Source organism: Aphis gossypii, chromosome 1 (genome assembly GCF_020184175.1).
Source record: "Aphis gossypii isolate Hap1 chromosome 1, ASM2018417v2, whole genome shotgun sequence".
In the NCBI taxonomy this organism is placed as follows: domain Eukaryota; kingdom Metazoa; phylum Arthropoda; class Insecta; order Hemiptera; family Aphididae; genus Aphis; species Aphis gossypii.
The window spans coordinates 27132360-27153825 of record NC_065530.1 but is presented as its reverse complement, the minus strand read 5'-3'; the positions used below and the strand labels follow the sequence as shown (position 1 = coordinate 27153825).

The following is a 21466-nucleotide window of genomic DNA, read 5'->3' as shown; positions in this document are numbered from 1 at the left end:
ATTGATTACCATTTAACTTATGATATTTTCTAAATTAATTTTAAGATATTTTTAAAAAAAAATGAAATTATTGTCTAGTTATAAAATAAAGATAAATATATTAATATTCTTATTGTTATAATATTGTAAGTATTATTATTTTATATTAATAAAAATTTTTTTGGTTAATTTGTTTTAATTTTTCATGTATACACTTTTGTACAATTTTATAAGGTATTATTTTATGAATAGTGAAGTTGACTATAGCATTATAGAGGAAAAATAAAAAATATTAAGGGTAAAAAAATAGAATTTTTATGAATTTATTTTATTATAAAAAACACAACAAAAGTACCTTTCAAAATATTTTTCTCTTTTATTTTATAACAAGTATTTTTGTTCATAATAATTAAGAATGATTTATTTTCAATCAAATAAGTAAGTATCTTTTATAATGTATGAAAAAAAAAAACAATCCATTCCAAAATATGATTAACTGACAGGCATTCAGGTGGTAAACTAGCATCTCGTTTTAAAAATTGCATAAATAATTGTACTATATATCTGTTTGAATTAAGTCAAAAATGCAATGGCCTTACATAGCAACGATTAAAATATTTGTTTTTATATAACAATTGACCAAGTAAAACTTAAATTATGGCATGACCGCATAGGTAAAATAGCATATGATAATAATATGATAGATTATGAATGTCATTTAGAATTAACATAATATGTAAATGGGTTATAAGCTACATATTATGTGTGAGCTATATCACTACATAGTAGCCCAATTGAATGGTTACTGATTTATGTACTTATTATATGTGACTTCGATTTTCCTATTTGACATTTTCTCGTCAAAAAAAAAATATATATCTGTATAAAAAATAACGATCATATACAACAATTTTAATTCTACACTGTATATGTTTATATAGCTAATAATTGCACCCTGTATATATGTCCATACTCCACATATGGACAAATTAACTTTGATCTATATTTATTTTTATAGGTTTTATCAAAAATTTGATTGCATACTTTGGTGTTTTTTTTTCCTCTCCTATCTATTTTCATACCTAAGTAATTTTGAGATAATCCAACAGCAGTGCCAGTAGATCTTCATTATCTGTATAATAACTTGTGATTATAGTAAGGCTTTACCAAAAATATAATTTAGAAAAATATTTAATTTGAATTGCTCATAATTATTTACAAATATAGCTTATAAGGTTTATTTATTTTTATAATTTTTTAATTATTTTATTATATGAAATCATGTTATATATAGTGTAATGGACGGGGAAATGGTGATAGGTAAGTGACCTGGTAATGTGACTTTTTATATTGATAAATAATTTTATAATTCTTTATTTGATCAATGGACGTAGATTTTAAATTTAATTTTAAATATTAATCATTGTACATAATAATATCTTTGTAAGTTTTATAAATAAATTCTCATTTTCAGCCCATCTAAATACAAAATAAATTTTTAGGGAAAACGCCATTTACTAAATAATAATTTATTACAAATTTATTTATTATGGTCAAACTCAGAATTCGTACAATAGATTTATAAACATTGTTATTTTATTACTTATCACTAATACACTTAATATAGATTCAATGAATAAAATTAATTTTTAATTCTAATGGAAAGAAGGAAACAATATAATTAACTCAATATAGATAATATTTATTTATTAACAAGTCATTAATACCTACTTATCACAAACATAACAAATATGTTCTTTAAAAACTGTGTGTAAAAAAATTATCAATAATAGTTCAAATAATAACTAACAATAACAAACTTTTCATCTAACAAAAATAAATATCAATGTAAATAAAATAATAAGTCAAGAAATAAGTATTTTTTATTATTATAATGTTAATTTTGTCACAAGTTAAAAACTCATAACCGTAATACTGATTTGCTGTTTAATTAATTTGTCAGTTTGACTTCATATCAATATCAAGTAAATAAATAGATTTAATAATGTATTAGTTCTTACTTCTTAATGATAGACAAGTGAAGGATGTGAAAATAATAATACAAACTTTACTTATAGACTGTTTTTAAAATATTAAAAATAAGGCTTTTTTATAATTTTAACAAATCAATAAGTAATAACTCAAAATAAAATAACAATATTTAAATTTCTTATAAATATAATTAAAATAAACAAAAACAAATCATAATATAAATAGTCATATTTAATAAAATATTAAGAATACAAACTGTAGATATAATACAATTAATATTAATTTCATAAATATAGCAATTTAAGATGATCTTTCAATAAAAAAAAACAAATTAAGAACAATAAATTATGAAATATGTATAGTATATATGTATATCTTACATTATTTTCTTGCATAAATTTAATTTGTTTCACATAATACTTTTTATATTAATAAATGAGCAATCTTAATTTGTTTTCTATTTAATAAAATATTATTTGATTTTATTAAAACAATATATTCACTAATTTCTTATTATTTATAATTATTAAGTAATTGAATTGCATTTTTTTTTTTATAAAATTGATTGTTTCAGCAAGTTGTAGAAAATTGATCAGCTTTCAGTACGCTCAATGTAATCCATTATTTGCTTGCTTATTATATCAGTAGCTTTTTGTGACTGTGGTATTATGAATCTAAATACAATAAATTAATATAATGTAATATATAACTATATGATCTAAAATATGAGTAATAATATAATAGTAGTAATATTAAAAATTAAACCATTATATTTTTTTTAATTTCATTTACTGTTTTTAAAAGATTTAGAGAAATAAAAATAAAAATTGAAAACTACTTAAAACAAATAATTATAAATTTAAGATCTATCAGTTACTAAACCAATATTTTCTATAAAAACAATTTAAATTTAAATTGTTTAATATATATCATGCAGGGAAGGGCAACTTCAAGTTACTTGGCCAATTTTTATAAAATTAAAATCTAGCTGGCTAGAGTACAGAAAGCAAAAAAAAAAGGGTCATTCAAAATATAACATTTTAATTAGCATTTATTTTGTTAATAATAAATAAATAGTCATTCTCCCATGAGGTGTTAAAATTCCTATTTTCATCATCAATTTTATGCTTTTTTGCAGACATTATTAAGCACTACAAAAACACGAAAATAATAAATTCAACGACAGTATGATAAAAATGTACAAACAGCTAACAACAAATTTACAATCAATTTCAATTTTTTTTTTTTTTAAATATTTATCAATGACTGTTTTCCATTCCATTACTAGTTTACTAATAAAAATAATCTATTTCATCATGGCTTAACTTTCATAAATTGATATAATAGTAATATTTTTATAAATTTATTTGAAAAATTTGTTTAGCCTAACAAAAAACTATTTGTTGTTAAGAAGTATAAAATGTGTATTGTAAGTATGTCACAACTTTTAGCAGCTAATAATGTGCTGATAGAAATAAATTAGAGAACCACTGTTTAAAAGACCGGGTTATTTAAATTTCTTATATAATTTTCATAGCACACCATACAAAATCTATTAATTTTTCAAGTACAAATGTAATATACTAACATGTAAAAAATAAAATAAGTTAAATTAGAGCTTTCACTTATTATGGAAATTATGTAGCTCCATTAAAAACATTTATTAATAAAAAAAATGTAACTGATACAACCTACTTGAAATACAGGTATAATGAATAATACAAAATACTACTAGAGGTCCTTCAATTTTATTCTCAATTTTATTTAATGTTTTATGTTTAAGTAAAATAAAATAATTTATTCTCATAAGTGGGAGTTGGAACTTGTTTTAACTATATAGGTTGCATCGTACAAGATATAGATAACAAACCTGGTATGATATATTCTAAACTATTAGAAAATAATAAAAACATACATTATTTTATCATAAATCATTGTATAACATACACTATCACAAAACATTTATCTTTAAAATATTTAAATATGTTTATTAATTATTAACTAAATTATTATTACTACTATTAGGTACTCTCATTTTTCTCATATTGCATACACAACATAACTGAATAAACAAATTATTAATAATAACCTGTCTATATCCTTTTCTGGTCCAGAATATTCAAAAATAATTAAATCTGGCCGTTTCTTGCGACATTTAATATTCAAAATAGTTCCTAATGAATGATTTACCAGTGAACAAATTCTATTAGAATCTTTTGTGTCTACTTCCACAATTATCAGGTTATTTATTGCCAACACCAATTTTCTAAAAAAAAAAGCATACAGATATCAAATTAAACAATTGTTGAATTCATCAAAGAATAAATTATTAGTATATTACCCTGGAATTACTGTTCCATCATTTCTGATATGTTGACAATCAAATGATGCAATTACATTGGATTTATTTAATAACACTGATAAACTATTATAATGAGCTGCATCATCTGGTTCATCTAATTAATATTGAAACTTTATGTTTATTAATAATGAAATTTTAATTAATTTTTAAGTACCTTCTGAATCTTGATTATTGTCATCTTCATCTATTGCAAAAACTGGTGCCATATTTCTATATCTTTTGCTACTTCCATTTGTTTTTTCATTTTTTGTACTATTATTATTACTTGATAAAAAATCCATTAATTTACCTTTGACTTCAAATGATTTAGATCTCATTGCCACGCTATAATATTTATAAATTTCATTGTAAGTATGAAAAATAATAAAATATTTTGAACAATTTTTACCCGAGCTTAGAAAACAATTCATTAGTTGAATTTGTTTGAGTCAATCGTTCTTTATTTTGATTTGAACTACTTAGACACTGTGAACATCGATTACGATCATGATCACTCAAGCCATCAATATTGTTTTTTTCAAAATATTCATGAAGTGCTATTAGAATAGAGATTATGAATACAGTAACAATTTTAACTAATTTTAAGAAGAAAATACAAACCTTGATAGCCACCATTAAGCATAGAAACATAGAGAGAATGTTTTTGTAAAAATGCAGAAACAACCATGTGAGTATTTTGGTTAGCATCTAAGCCACTACCACAACCTGAGAAACACCAATGTTCTCCCCCTCCTGAACGGCCCTCAACAAAGCTCTGCTTCTGACATGATAATAGACCTTCAACAGCAGTCCAAAAAGAAACAGGATCTTCCAAAAGCTTTAAAACAAAATAACTATTAAATGTTATTTTTAAAATTAGATCTTATTATTTATAAGAAGTTCTAGCTGCAAAAAGTTAATAGGAACATCATTTATAAAATAAAACAAAGAAAAAAGTTCTTTACAACAACTAGATTAGTTTGTTATACATAAATATAATTTTTATAGTAAATGAACATCTGATTTTTGTTGCAAATAGTTGGTTACATTTTAATAGGCATAATGAAATATTAAGATAATATAAGCTGTATAATCATATATATATAATATATATTCCATAACTTGGCTATATGCAAGCTATAGTTTTGTTTTATTTAAAATTACATGATCAACTTTTTCATGAAAAAAAAATAAAAATCTGTGATAATCATGGAGAAGAAACCAGTTAATTTTTTATTGGATAAACTTCGTTATATTTTAATGAACTGCATATAAAAGATAGAAAATAGACAAACCAACAATGTTGATGTACATATATCTTTCAAAGAATTCAAAATTTTAAGATCCATAAAATGTTAAGCCATTTATGAACTGTTCTTTGAAACCAAAAAGTTTTAAAAAGTATTTTTGTTTGGGTTTTACAGAAAGCTTACAAAAATAATAAATAAATAATGGTACATACTAAAGTACTGTCTAGTGGAAAGGCAATAGGCAAATGTCCAGCATTGTATTGTTCTGCAGGTCGACAATCCATGACAAAAAATTTCAAGCTATTTGTCACTGTTCTATTTGTATGAGACACTAAGTCAGTTACATTGATTGGAAGACATAACATTTGTGAAATTCCTTTATCCTGTTGCTTTGGATCAAAAATATATCCAGCAATATCCTGAAAAAAATTTCAAATATTAAGTATTATATTAAACAGATATTTAATTACATACTTTTATAAAAGATGAAGGTGTTTGTTTATCATAATATTCTGCCAAAGACCAAAAATCATTTATATCATCAATGGCCAATTGAGATGGCAAATTCCCAAGAATTTCAATCAATTGTGTTTTAGGTTGATGTTTTAATGAAAATATATGATCTCTAATATAAGATTTAAAATATTAGACTTGGATAAATATTGGTTATAAAAAATTTACCTTGCATTGATGATGAATACTAAAGCCAAAAAAAATATAAAAAACCTGTCTTTTTTCGCTAAGTATAAATCCCAAATACTTAAAATAACTTCTAAAGAACATGTTTCCGAAAATAAAGTTTGTATCTAAATAACAAAATCAATTAAAATTAGTAATCATTGAAAACTTTTTATACATTAATAAATTAATAGATACCCATGAGTTACTATAAAGTTCTGGCCCCAATTTTAGAGAATCTAATAAGTTACACAATTCTGGATCATGATACAATAATAATATCCGTAATAAATGATAACAGTCTTGATGTTTAGCTAAGTACTCTTCATCGACCGCGCGGAACATAGTATATGTATCGATTCGAGGTAGTTTTAATGATATAATTGGCCGAATTATTGATGGCCATTTCTTACTTATATCATATGTGTCTGTATTATATATTTTGCACATTGTCACCAATATGGCTTCAGTGTCTGACAAACAGTTTAATTTTTCTTCTTCATCTTCGATTTCTAATGAAGCTAAACATATTTAAAAATAGATATATTAAAATTTTTTTAATACTTTGAAAACTACTGATTATTCACATACCAATTAACATTTGACAATCAACTTCCAACTGTTCTATGTTCTTTATAATTGGTCTCTCATCTAACAAAGTTTGAATAGTATCATCATCACGAATCAATAATTGACGCCACATCTGGCCTCTACATTCATTGGCAATTACAGTAAAATTTCCAGATTCTTCACTAAGTGGAGACTCATCTTTCTCACAAAGTGCTTTTTCCAACTCTTTCATCCTATAGGTACATAAATCATTATCATCATATAATTAACCAACATAATATTATGAAGCTTGTATATACATACCATCCTTCATCTTCCTCTTCAGACATCTTAAATATTTTTTATGCAGACTAGTTAATCATGTAAAAATAAATTTTAGAAGAAAACATAGTCATAACATTGTAAACATTCAATACTTCCTTTGTTAATGATCACATACACATAACAACTGTACTTCAACACTAGATATTAGTCATAAAACTATTTTACATAATCAATTTATCTCTGATCTGAAAACATTTAAAAATAGATAAACAGTTATGAATTATAATAAAACAATTTAAAGTCTGTAAAAGTGCATCATTTTCTGAAATGTATTATTATTTATTACAGTTTAATAATGTTATCTAATATTTATTTATCATTATCAGTTTATCAGTAAGCTTTATCAGTTTTCGTTTAAGAATTAAAATGTAATTTATTAGAAGTTGCCAAGTTGGCATTGATGTTAAAATAGGATTATTATTTATTATGTAGGATAATAATATATAATATGATCTACTATTCTTGTACACGTAATAGATAATTCGAATATTTTTTCAAAATTAAAATCGGAGAAAGAATCGTAATACAATACGTATTGTTTATATTATATTGTTAATATAAATTTAGTTAATAGAATAAAATGTTATGAGTTTATAACTTGGATTACAATGGTGTACGAAGGTCCTTAATTACAAATTAGATAATGGATGTTGATCAGTAATCTGAAATGTAGAAACTGAAGGTCGGTAATTTTAATAACACGATGACAATAGCGTTAAAACTTATTAAACATTACCCAATAATTAGTGCACACTTATTGGCAATTAACACTGATTATATAAATAGGAACTAAAAATACTATATTATTTATAATCAATGCTATATATTATTATTACTTACTATATAGTCCTACTACCATATTATGTTATATGCGTGCCCACGAGCTATACTTACAAATTACAACTAACTTTACTAACTAAAAACAAAACTTAATGTCTATTGCCTACCTACATAGAAAAGTAGACACTAGATACACTATATTACATTAAATAGGTGTTAAATAGAAAATGCAGAGGCTATGCAATTATTATTAAATTTATTCATAACTTAACATTTTATAGGCACCTACCTATATAGGTACCTACTTGTTACTTGGTACCTACCTGAGTACTTCAACGCCTGCATGTATATATAATATTATAATTACACAACATTTATAGTTTGTTTAAACACCGAAAAACAAATATCGCTTACTTATATGATAGGTAGCTACTAGCTATATACCTGTTAGGTACTACAGAACCAATTCCCTATATACACGGCTATCTTTTTTACAGTAATACTTAGATTACCTATTATAGTCATTAAAATTATTACAATATAGGTATTACATTAATTGTATTTATACTACAAGTTACAACAACTAAGTAGCGATACCTTCCTAACAAAACTGATAATTATAAATACAATAGGTAGCTAATATTATGTATTAAATAACTGTAGACGTATCTATCACGTATGACGGTATAGGTATGTCATACCTCATAATTCATAAACCGTATGAATATACGATTGTCGGTTAACATACAAGTGTAAGTACCTACATTAAATATACAGTAGGTATATACTTGTATAACCTATAGGTTTATTATATATACATGAAATATTTAGATTTTACACAGGTAAGTTCTTAGATTATAGTTACCTACTTCAAACTTTCCTGCAACCAAATGCCAGCAACCCAGACCACGGTAATTATACATATATATTATTAGGTAAGTTAAGAACAAGTAGTTGAATCTTCCAAAATCCAATTGGAACAATAAATAGTACCAAGTTAAATACATTTTATTTTTAATGGTTAAAATTTAAATCATAAACTTTTCCTTAATCATTTATCTATACGTGTCTTATATTATACTTATTTTTCTTTTACATCTATTCTTTCTAACCCAAAAAGGCAAGTACTATAATACCATAGATAAAACATATTCACGCAGTCGTTCAAATGGATTTTGAGTAATCTTAATAATAAAATCATCTATAAAAAAAATTCAAAGAATAATATTTTTATACGAGGGTTTGAATTTTAAAATATCGATTTTGTATTTTATTAATTATTTAACATAAAAAAAAAAAAATCATATAGTTTAATCAATATTAATTTTTTTTTTTTATACAATATTATGTTAATTGTAGTCAAAACTATAATCAAATCTTCAATAATATAAAACTCCATAAAAAAACAATTTAAACCAGTATATTTCAAATGCATCTGAGACTTCTGAGACTAAGGTATAAAACAAATAGTTAACAATGAATATCATTATGATGACCGATGAGAATTACCATCATTGGCCATTAGTATTAGTTACACCATAATATTGATTATAGACTACCTCTTATTCTGTAACCAACGATAAATGATAATACTTAGTTTTAATATTAATATATTATATGTTTTTATATTAATTTAAGTATGCTTTGTTTTGAGGCAATATAAATTTTCACTACAAGCTCTGTCGGAGTTTGTTTAATTTAACACCTTTACCTAACCAAGTCTTAATAAAATAAATTGTAAATATATAATGCAACTACAAACTATAATAAGATCTTAGTTTGTGAATGTAACTAATGTAGTATCTACATGTAGTAGTACTACAATGTAGTCTAATGGCCTTAAGTTATTACCAAAGTTGTAAAAAAGTAATTTTTGGGATATCTACCTACCCTTATGCTACTCTACAGTTCTATACTACTCATACTAACTAAATTGCTTACATTTCCAAGTAATGAGCGAAGACATTTAAATGGATTACCTTGTAGTGGCTTGTACCTATATAATATATAATAGATTAGTTGGTAATATAGGTAATAGGTATATAGCCTCTGTATGGTTAAGTACACATTAGCGTGTTAAATTAATAGATAGGTACCTATCACCAATGATATTAAAAATTGTTTACAACTAAGTAACTAGTAAGTACTACAATATAATATTTTAAGTGTAATATTATCCCAATTTGAGCGTTTATGATAAAAATATTAGTTATAAATACCTAAATAAAGTTTTTAAATTAAATACAACAGGTTCTACAAGATCCTTTTTTTCTTTATTTTACAATATACAATGTACACCAAAGTGGTACAATTAATATATATGTTAACTATTAAGGGTAGTATATATATTATATATTAATAATAATATTAATTAATCACGTTAATAAACCAATTATAATAGTTAATAGTAATACATAATTTGATAATTAATAATTCGAATATTTTTATTAAATTATTTTGTGGTAAGTTTTGAAGTGAGTTTTTTACCGATAGTTAAATTAGTCTAATGTAGATGGGAAGGGAGTGGTATTAAGATGATCACGACATAATTTTAGTTTGAAACGTCGTATGGGTTTCCAGAAATGGAAGGTACTGCAAGATTTCATACTAATGCTCAGTTATTTTTGGAGGTAAGACGGTTGTAAAAGTGTTGGTAATGTATTTTAGCTTCTTCGTGAACTAATTTTAATTTTAGGTCATGATGTATTGTGTTGTTTGAAACGTAAGAGAGGTATTTATTATTTTCTGAATGCTATCTTTTGAAGTCTTTGATTTTTATTTAAGTTTTATTTGTTTAAGCTTCTCAATAATACATAGACTGGTTTAATTAAGAATTTATATAAATAATACGTATGAAACTATTAACTGCAATTATTGATGCTAATCTGTTACCTTAAATATTCTTAATAAATGCGTTTTGTATAAATTTTACCTGTTAACTTACATAATTTAATTTCGTTTCGGCGACTTAATCAGCTAAATCATGGTTATCAATGTTTATCTCGTCACTCAATGACTCAATATTCTCGAAATTAATAATAATCAATAATAAGATATATTAAACATCAACAATGTATTTTTTATACTGACATTTTGAACTTAACTTTTGGTTTCTTAATATTTATAAGTATTTATTAATTGTAATGTTAACAGAAATTATTAATTAATTAAAAATAAATTTACTATTTTATAAAATTGTTTTATCATAGATCGTTTATATTTACATAAAGTACATAACACAAATTTAAAATTAAAAAAAAAAACAAAAATTAGATAGGTATATGTACTAAAAAAAGGTTAAAAAAAGTAATATATAGGTAAGTACTTACATAATATTATACTGAATACTGATGAATGTTAATAATTCATAATAATTAATAACGTGATGGTCAACAGCATAAAAGTGAGAAAAATAAATAATAATAAATGCAATATAGGCTATTTAACTCTAGTAATAGCGTGTATAAGAAACAATCTAAATTCTAAAATAATTTACACTCATAGTAATTGACAAATAGAATTTATTGTTCGACAATAAAAATATTAAATTAAATAGACAACAAACACAAACACAAGTATGAACAATTGATTAATTATTAGTTATTACACTCTTATTGTAATACAATAAGGTACATTTTAATATTTCACGTTTGTAAGGTACGTACCTACCTATTACCTACACATATCGCATTTAATGATGTCAAGTGTTAACTGATTATATATTCTACAATTATTTATTATGTTCAAATTTTAAGTAATAAAAGCATTGCATGATGAGATACCATAAAATAACGCATAACCATTACAACAGTGTTATACATATAGGTGTGGAATTTATGTATTTCAATAATATGACGTTTAAAATATTTTTTATAGTTAATTTTATTTCAATAATTTTGAATTTAAACTGTTAGGTATTATTCTGTCTAACAGATATTTAATAAAAAAAATGCATAAATGTATTTATATAAAATAAAAACTAGTGTTAGTGTATAAAATAAAGTGTAATCTTTATTTTGTAGCTAGGTTTGAGATAGTTTGAGAATTGAGATACTAAAAGCTTATTTTGTTTTTATTCTTAACTTAAATTTACCTAACTCTAGATTAAAACTTAAAATTTGATAAATGTGTATATTTTTATGAAATTTACAGAAATTTTATCAGAAGTATATTTATTTTTCAATAGTTATTTTTCTTCATACTTGACCACCGTTCAGAATGTTCAGATTAAAAGAGGTGAGTTTTTGAACTGATCAAAATTATAACTTTGAATCGAAATATTCCAAAATTATTAAATTATCTCCGGGGATATTTTAATCTGCAGCTAGCGAAATTTCGTTTTAAGTTTTAAAGCAAAATAAATCTCTATGATTAATTTTACAGATCATATATTACATCGTATGTATTTATCAATTCATTCAACTCTAATCAACTGAAAAAACATGACGGCCAAATTATTTCCGATAAAACGCATGGAGCTAAATAAAAGTTAGTAATTAGTAAGCCTTTATTTAATATTTTTTTTTTATGAGAAGACAAAAATTACTTAAATCAAAACACATATTTTTATAAGGACTATATTACAATAATCTATTCTTTACGTAAAAAATCAATTGATCTGGGTATATTTTTTTATGCGGTATATAAACAATTTTTATACCTTATAGATATTATATTGGAATATCTTGTACACCAATTAAAATTTAAATGCCGATATAATATGGTACAGCTACGGAAATTTCTATTTTTCCTTTTCGAATGTCATTCATAAAAATAAGTCTTTTATTCAGTGTTCTCTTCAGAATTTCAGATCAATCCAATTTTAAGACAGTGTTTTCACCTCCTTATTATTAGTCACTATATACATAATAAACATTTCGATGATGTAAGTGAAATGGTGATAATTACTATTTAATATTTAAGAAAGATCTAGTCTATAATCGATGCGTGACCATACTTTATTCAAGGGAGACGAAATTATAAGTAAACATTTAGTTTTTAAAAATTAGATTATAAGTATTTAATGTAGGTACATAAATTTATTTATTTTCATATTTTATAAATCTAATGTTTATTTAATACCCTCCTTTGTAAGAATAAACTGTAGAAATTCTATAAGTTAGTTCCAATATTTAGCGATTCAACCTGTAATCAGTATTAGATTCTGAACTAAGTGATGAATTTATACATTTTACAACGATGTGTGTGTTTTTCCTTTTTTTTTTCAAATAATGCTTTAATTTAAAACTTTAGGGGTAATTTCCCCGGTTGGTGCATTATAGAGCTCGGAAGTAAGAATTTTCCAATAGTTTTAAAAAAAATCGAGGAAAAAATTAAGTGACAGAAAAAAGAGAATTTTCATACGCAAAACCGGGTTTCGACAAAATTTTTTTTATATAGTTATTAACATAAAAACGAATCACTGTAAATATTTGAAATTTTCACCAAATATTTATATTAGTGTTGTCTATACACAATTAAATTTTCAAAATATGGCTTTTTTTGAGCTATTGAAATTTAAAATTTCATAAAATCTAAGTAGTTTTTTTTCTGAAATGTCGATAAAAAATTGTTAATAGCCCATAAAAACTTGAAAATTTAATACAAGATTTTTTATAATTATTCTTATTGTAGTTAAAAAAAATCAATAAAAAATCGTTAGTCACTTTTTTTTTATAAGCATTTAAAATTCAAATTTTTACGAAATATGTCAAAATTGCGAAAATGTATAAATTTTGTAATTTAAAATTCATAAAATTTTTTTGTGTTTTTATATCTAATGTTAAAAAATTCCAACACTAAGTTTTCCGTAAGTTTTCGTTCAAATAACTATAATAGGGAAAATTCAAAGCGTCATTATAGGAAAAAATGTTATGGGCGTTAAAATTATTCTTTTTTTTTTATAAATATCGATAAAATTATTTTGGTTAAGTCAAAATACTTGAAAATTTAATACAAAGTTTTTCATGATTTAGTCTTATAATGCTACAAAAATTTTTAATTAGCGTTTGAAGTTTAAATATTGATAAAATTTGTCGAAATCATGAATATTTGCAAATTATTTTGCAGTTAAAAATCTATAAAAAATGTTGTATAAGTAGCTAAGAATTGAAAATGTAATATAAAATTTTTCATAATTTTGGTTTACATTAATTATAAAAGAACTTGACTGTGGCCAATTAAAAAATTTTATCTTAAGTTTAAATTTTTACTTAAATTTTTACCAAAATAACGATTTATAATCAAATAATATTAGATTTTTTTATAGAACCCTAACTAGTACTACCTAAGCTAACCCAGTTGTTTAAATTGGAATTTTCTATACAAGATTTAATTTTGGGGTATTCAGGTCATTAAAATATAAACCCCCTTTTTCATCACCCAATTAAAAATATATATCCTAGACTAACAAATCATCTCCTTTCAGAATCGTTTTTTGTTTACAAAATGATACCTATCATTGTATTCAAAATTAACACTCTTATATATATAATAGTGATCCATACGGTACCTTATATGTACAGCAGAGCGGTAGGTACCCACTTGACCACGCTTTTTTTTTACTTAATAATATTTAAAAATATATAACTACTCAGATTTATTCTAGTGACTAGTTGTATTAATTATGAGCTTAATTGTGGATAACCGTTTTTGTTGTGATATCATAAGTATTAACTGAAAGTCACGAAATTTCATAAATAACGGTACAGAATTTTTAAATAAAATGTTATGTTGTTTATATTTAATACTATAGCTTAATTAATAATTAGTATTTCATAATTGCATGTAAATAAACACAAAAAATAAAATTATCTCCTAAGGATACTTAATTTCACAAGACGTATTGTTTAGACGACATATTTTCGTTAAATTCTGTTTAATTTAATGCCAGTTTCAAATATTAAATGGAATAATAATTGATTTTTAATAATATTCTAAACTAAGTTAACAAAATTTATAAGAGCTCTAGGTAGGTACCTACTTTAAATTATACTTATACATACAATATATACCTATTAAATAGCTAGATATAAGTTGTCAATATGAAACAACGATTAAATATACCTCTTTTAGTTTTTTTATATCCAAAACATTTCTAAATGGGAACACCACTTATATTTATTCCCATATTAGTATCTAAAGTCTTCAATTTAATACCCGTATTATAAATGGATGGCCGACAAATCCAAATGTGTTATATCTGTCTTATAAACGTTTAATATAAACTTAATAAATCTATATAAATTATAAAGCCATGGTATAATTTGATATTTTAGCTTTATTATTACAATTATTACAGTAAATAGTTATCAAATTTTAATGTAAGAATATAATTTATGGAATATAGAGATATAATAGAACCGTATATTAAGTTATTTTATTGATATAAACATTTTAAACAAACTATGGGCATTTTAAAATTGTAATATTTTATCTAATAGTAAATTTGTTATACCAAACTTATCGCCTGCTGCCGACCTCTGGAATAGATTACAATATATAGGACTTACTTAACATAATCATTTTTGAAACATTTCACTATTTCAGTGTTCACTAAGTTTTCAATTTAAATAAATAAAATAAAGTATTAATATATTTAAATTAACATATTATTTTGTATTTATTTTATAAAATATATTATTATTCAATTTATTTATTTGAATAATAATATATTAATAATTCATTTTATCGTTGATATTTATCACCATATTAAGTATATTATTTTTATAAAAATAATAATTATTAATTATTATTAATAAAACAATACATTATCAGACTATGAAATGTTTGAAAATTATGTATATACATATAAGATTATTATTTTAAAGGTGAATCCACTCGTTTTATCAAAAAGTTTTAACATTTAGAAATAAATATTTTTTGATATTATACTAGTATAAGTAATAAGTATACCTTTATAATTTTTATGATACATATTATATATTATATATTACATTTGACTCTCGATAACTCGAAATTCAAGGGGGGGGGGATTCGACTTACCAAAAATGTCAAGTTATCAAAAAAGTTTAAAAAGTAGGTTTTTATTTTTAAATATTTTTTATATTAAAGAAATAAAAAAATTAAAATGTTTTCTTACTTTCTTATTTTTCTGTCAAGACATTGTTGAACCCATTTTAATAAACAGAATTCTATATCAGAGTATTCTCCTAGTTTCATTTCTTTCCAAGTTGCCGGGTTTAAATAAAATTAAAAATTTAATTCATTAATTTATTAATTTTAAATTATAGATATTAAAAATCACATCTTTATTTTTTTATTATTGTAGACAATGTATTTGCTGGAATTACAAAATCTTTGCCTAATTTAGGTTTTTTTCTTTTCGCCTTTTTCGATAATTTTAAGCAAGTTCATTTTTCTGCATTTTTCTGTTAATTTTGAGCCATAATAATAACTGTATTAACACTGTTATACACACGATCAATGATTAAACGAACATACAACATGAAACTTAATTGAAATCTGTTGTATGAAGTTACCAAGGTTTAAGTTACAAATATTTAGTTGACTCTAATGGTTAGGTTTTACCAAACAAATCATAAATGAAAAATAATCGCATTGATAAACTATTTTTAGTACTAAATTTGGATAAGAAAATTCGAGACATCGAAAATTTGTCATATAATTTTCGAGTTAACAAGATTATTTAAACATTAAGTGTTATTGTTATTTGAAGGGGAATATTAATTATTCGAGATATCGAGAATTTCGAGTTATCAAGGTTCGAGTTACCGAGAGTCGACTGTAAATATGTTATATATTTTTCAAATGTCTTCACAATTTTGTATAGAACATAGACATTCATTTGATGTAAAAATAGACATATATAATAGATAAATAGAGTGGTGGACTATCATTTTCAAATTCATTCCACTCATTAAATTTAAACATTAAATACAAAAAAGTAATTTAGTATTTGTTAATAAATTTATTTTTTATAATTTCAATTGATATAATGCATTTATTGGCATTCAAAATAGTAAAAAATAAAAATTATAGCGATAAAAAATTGCCAAAAATATTATTTTTATTAAACATTTTTGTTCAGTTCTTATTTTCTTAACTACTAACTTTAAGTCTTATAAAAAAATTATCTCTTAAATTTTTACGGAAATAAGTGTTCACTTTTAAAAGAATCACCTTATATATACTATATAAACATAATATACCCTGAGTATTTATCGTATAGAATTATAATTATTAAATTCAAGTGGGGATAATGCGTAAAACCATTGATTATAGAACATTCTATTGACTATTCTGTAATCAATAATAAAACTGATTGTCCCCACAATTAATAAAAAAAAAAAAAAAAAATGTGATAAAATGCGTTGCTGTAAAAAAATAGAGCATCAAGTAAAATAATATTCTCTATACTTAAAATAAAAAATGATTTATTCTCAAATTAATTATTTTAAATAGAAAAATAAAAACTAATTTTTCTACATAATGAATAATAACAATGTATAGTTTATTGGTTAATGTTTAATAAACTATATTTCAATATATTATAGTTAAATATTATTATTTAATGTAATAGACCATTAAATATTATTATTAATTCGTTAAGAATTGAGGTAAAAATATAATATATTTATTTTTGAATTCCACTAATATTTATTTTATAGGTAAGTAATTATATTATTTTGGAAATTGTCTAAATTTTTAGTGTACCATTAAAATAAAGCCACTTTTCGTGGTTCTTTTACGGATGCTATATACTGTAGATTAGCTGACCCACTAACCCCCCACCTAAAAATGTCACTGTGTTGTCTATTGAGAATTTTGAGACGTATACTGGTATACTTTCACCAATCGTATTTCAGTAAATTATATAATATTTAATGTCACTGCTTTTTAAAATTTGTAAAATATAACAAATACACGCTTAAACAATGTGATGACTTTCAAACCTAACACAAATTTAAGAAAAAAATGTAAATTATTTCACAAGACAGTTTGAGAATTGAGTATAAATTATGTTATGTTTATAAGTTATTATAGTTATAATTATAAGTTATATATTTTTTTAATATTTTAATGGCAAATTAGAATATTAGATTTTGAGCGGAGCGGTAGATATATAGGTAGGTATATCAGTATTATTGATTTTACGACATAATTTTTTTTCTTGTGTGCGTGTATAACGTATATACACAAATTACAAATATACAATGTATAGTAGAAAAATACTTCAATTTTCCTTTTGAGGGTAGGTATTTCTGGTAGAAAATTAGATCTAGAGTTGGTACTATCTATTGAGAGAGCAAAATTGAAAATTCCGATTTTAATCAAAATAATTTGTAAACAACAAAGTTTAAAAAAAAATAGTAAAAACAAAAAAAAAAAATGTTTAAAAAAAGGAATTTTTATGCAAAATCAATTTTTGAAAAAATCGATTTTTTGCAATTTAAAAACGAATAACGAATAATAATTTGAAATTTTAATCAAAAATAAATATTATTATTTTTGTTTCTCAAAATCTAATTATAAATAATATAATTTTAAAAATAATTTGACTTTTTTTGAACTATTAATAGATATTTAACATTTTTGATATTTTCTTAGTTTTTTTTTTGATTTTTTTCTAAGAAATATAGTTAAAAAAATATTTACTCAGTCAAAAAGTTTGAAAATTTAATACACGGTTTCTCATTTATAGCTGACACTAATAAATCTAAGATATTATAACATTTAATCATTTAAACATTATTTTTTTTATACAATAAACCCTCTGAATAGCGGACATTCTCAATCATTTTTGAAATTTATAATTTGATATTTATGTACTAGATAATAATATTATTATTTAATGTTTTAATGCATAATGTAATAATTTAAATCATTTTCATTATTTATAATTATAATAGACATACAATTCAATTTCGTGTGCAAAAATAAATTTTTGAACGAGTTTGTTATTGTTATACCTACTATTATAAGCGCGTTTTTTGTCATCATTTTTAAATTAAAATAGGTGTCTGCTATTCTGCTATTCGGATGTTCATTAGCTGTTAAAGGAAGTTTCATGGTTTTAAACGTAGAAATAAGGATTTTAATTATTTTGTTGTACCTTTAGCTTAAAAATATTATTGGTACTTGAAACTTTTAACGTATACTACTATACTTTATTCATACAAATACACAATGAAATTGTCAAATGCAATGTTATAGAATCACGGATTGGATACTTATTGTAAAATAAATTACTATAATAGCAATATTAATACGATTAGATATATTATCATAAAATTATTAAAATATACTTATAGTGATATATAGGCTGACAGACCATCTCCGTACAGAATTGTTTTATTAGTATCGTATATGCAGTTATCATTGAATTTAAATCCTATAAACACATACATTAAAATTTTGAGTTTATAGTGACCTACTCAATGACGAGGTACATTCGACACCTACTGTACAGTAGAACGGTTATCTACTTTCCCCCCTTTAATTTTGTATTCTGGAGCAAAACATTTTCATGAACATTTTGATCTATAAATAATGAATATTTTATGAATCTTAATGTCATTGCTGTACTTATTTTTATATACTTATATAGTTATATGTATAGACTTTTAGAATGACTACCAGATTTGAATTAAATTAATAAGACATTCTGGGCGCATTTTTTTAAAATTACGTAATTGTTTACAGATTGTAAATTATAGTATTATATTCTTATATTTAGAGCCGGCCTTAAGGTGAAGCGAACCTGGGGCAATTTTTTTTAGATGAGGCCTATAGTAAAGACCTTTTTCTTAAGTTTAAGCCTAAAATTTTATGCAAAAGCGCGAGGCCCTGAGCAGGGGCCCCGCTGGCCACTGCCTAACACCAGATCTGCTTATATTTATATTGTATATAAAATAACACCTATATTTTAAACGCGGAATAAATACTATTACTCAGGCGCAAAATGTTTGAATCTCTATAAGGACTATACATGCAAATTTTAGAATTTTTATTAATAAATTACTATACTAGAAAAAAATGTATAGACGAAAAAACTTATGAAAGATGGTAGATTCAATTCTCACTTTGCATAGAATCTGCATTTTTTGAAATTCTGATTAATGGCATTTTTTAGTAAACCATATTTGCATCCTACAAGAGTACAGATATCAGATAGGTACCTAGGTACCTATCTAATTTTTATCGAATCTTGCAGTGACTGTGAAGATACAAACTTCTTTATTCAAATGAGAACTATCGTTTTTTCTTAGGCATTGCTACATGACTTTTCTGAAGCATCTAAAATCTAAATCAATTTTGACGAATAGTTTCTCAGTTATTAAATCTACTAAAACCTAAATTTGTAATAAATATTATATTATACTAATGATAATAATTATTAGTAATCCTCGTAAAATTATGCATCACTGATGCATAAAATGTTAAATAGACGTAATACGTATTTAATTAAGTTAGAAATTTTTATAATTTATAGGTAGGTAATCACTACTCAGATAATTAACTAAAATTATAAGTTTATTTATATAGGTAAGTGGTAATGCTGATTAAAATTTTAAAATTATTATAGTCATTAGTCCCCATGCCTTTAAACACATTATCCTTATATTTTATTTTTTAACAATTTAGTCTTCAGAAGCTACTCGTTATTATTTTGGTTTTTATATTAAGTAGGTATCAAAATTATTTAAGTCATGTTTTTAATAATTTATTAGATACTTTTAAAGTAGAAGTATTTGTACAGTCGTAACGTAACACTCCTTAAATGGTATAAAATATTTAACTAAACTGCACGTGTATCAATGTTTGAATATATGGTGTTTAATTAGGCATACTGAAAATTTTTTAAAAAAAATGCATTATTATTTAAAAAAAAAAAGTAAATTTGAGTGTTTCTAGCTATAATTAGCTATAAATTATTATATACTTCATAAATAATATAATTGTCACAAGACTCACAACACCGAATTATTAAATACATATTATATTAATATAACATTATGTACATAGTTGTGATACACCTCATCTATTATATTTATTAATATAAATTACTTTCGCTTACCTACATATCGCGAACATTATATACTCTAATGGTTTGAATAGGTGTTTGATGTTTCTGTTTCGATGCACAGTGTAGCGCGGCCGTGTAACGTTAAATAAAATAATAAAATCAATAAAATAAATGTACGTAAATAGGTAAAAGTATAAATTCTTATAGGCTACATAGTGTAGTTATGGACGTGGTTTGTGGTGTGAATGTTCAAACAATTCCAAGTCACCGGGGTGAACGGCGTCGTACGAAACTCATCGTGGCATCGAAATAATGACGTTTCAATAATTTAATAATAATATTAAAAATCAAATTCAAAAGCTCGTCGTTACGTCACAGCGCTCGTCGACGACCGCGAGTGCCGCCACCGTGGCGTTAAAAAATTAACGTTTGTGTGTCACATAGCTGGTCGTCGTCAAACGTCCCGCCAAAAGTGGCCGGTGGACGTACGACCGTGCCGTTCGCCGTCGTCGTGGGCCACCGGATCGACGGCCAAACGGGGTT

The 21466-nt window shown here is 23.7% G+C and overlaps 1 protein-coding gene across 3 annotated transcripts; it reads right to left on the bottom strand.

Moving 5' to 3' along the window:
* Nucleotides 1-1660: 1660 nt before the first annotated feature.
* Nucleotides 1661-21456, bottom strand: LOC114133095 (TBC1 domain family member 23). Of its 3 annotated transcripts, none has more exons than XM_027998722.2 (13): nucleotides 20975-21456; nucleotides 7114-7319; nucleotides 6832-7043; nucleotides 6439-6761; nucleotides 6244-6368; nucleotides 6037-6187; nucleotides 5775-5981; nucleotides 4934-5150; nucleotides 4722-4869; nucleotides 4488-4657; nucleotides 4313-4427; nucleotides 4061-4237; nucleotides 1661-2645 (listed from the first exon to the last, which is right to left on the bottom strand). In XM_027998722.2, exons 2-13 carry the CDS (start codon nucleotides 7137-7139, stop codon nucleotides 2564-2566), a joined length of 1953 nt encoding a protein of 650 aa, XP_027854523.1. In that variant the 5' UTR covers nucleotides 7140-7319; nucleotides 20975-21456; the 3' UTR covers nucleotides 1661-2563. The 3 variants fall into 3 exon arrangements, with proteins under 3 accessions (XP_027854523.1, XP_050056537.1, XP_050056532.1); XM_050200580.1 differs by lacking the exon at nucleotides 20975-21456 and adding an exon at nucleotides 8238-8413; XM_050200575.1 differs by lacking the exon at nucleotides 20975-21456 and adding an exon at nucleotides 7975-8128.
* Between the last annotated feature and the right edge of the window lie 10 nt (nucleotides 21457-21466).

Excerpts from the sequence above, each read along its gene's own strand:
- LOC114133095 (XM_027998722.2), bottom strand. The coding sequence starts at position 7,139 with ATGTCTGAAGAGGAAGATGAAGGATG. Across the intron at positions 4,870-4,933 it reads GCTTAATGGTGGCTATCAAG|CACTTCATGAATATTTTGAA; the intron begins GTTTGTATTTTC and ends CTATTCTAATAG. Across the intron at positions 4,658-4,721 it reads GAATTGTTTTCTAAGCTCGG|CGTGGCAATGAGATCTAAAT; the intron begins GTAAAAATTGTT and ends TAAATATTATAG.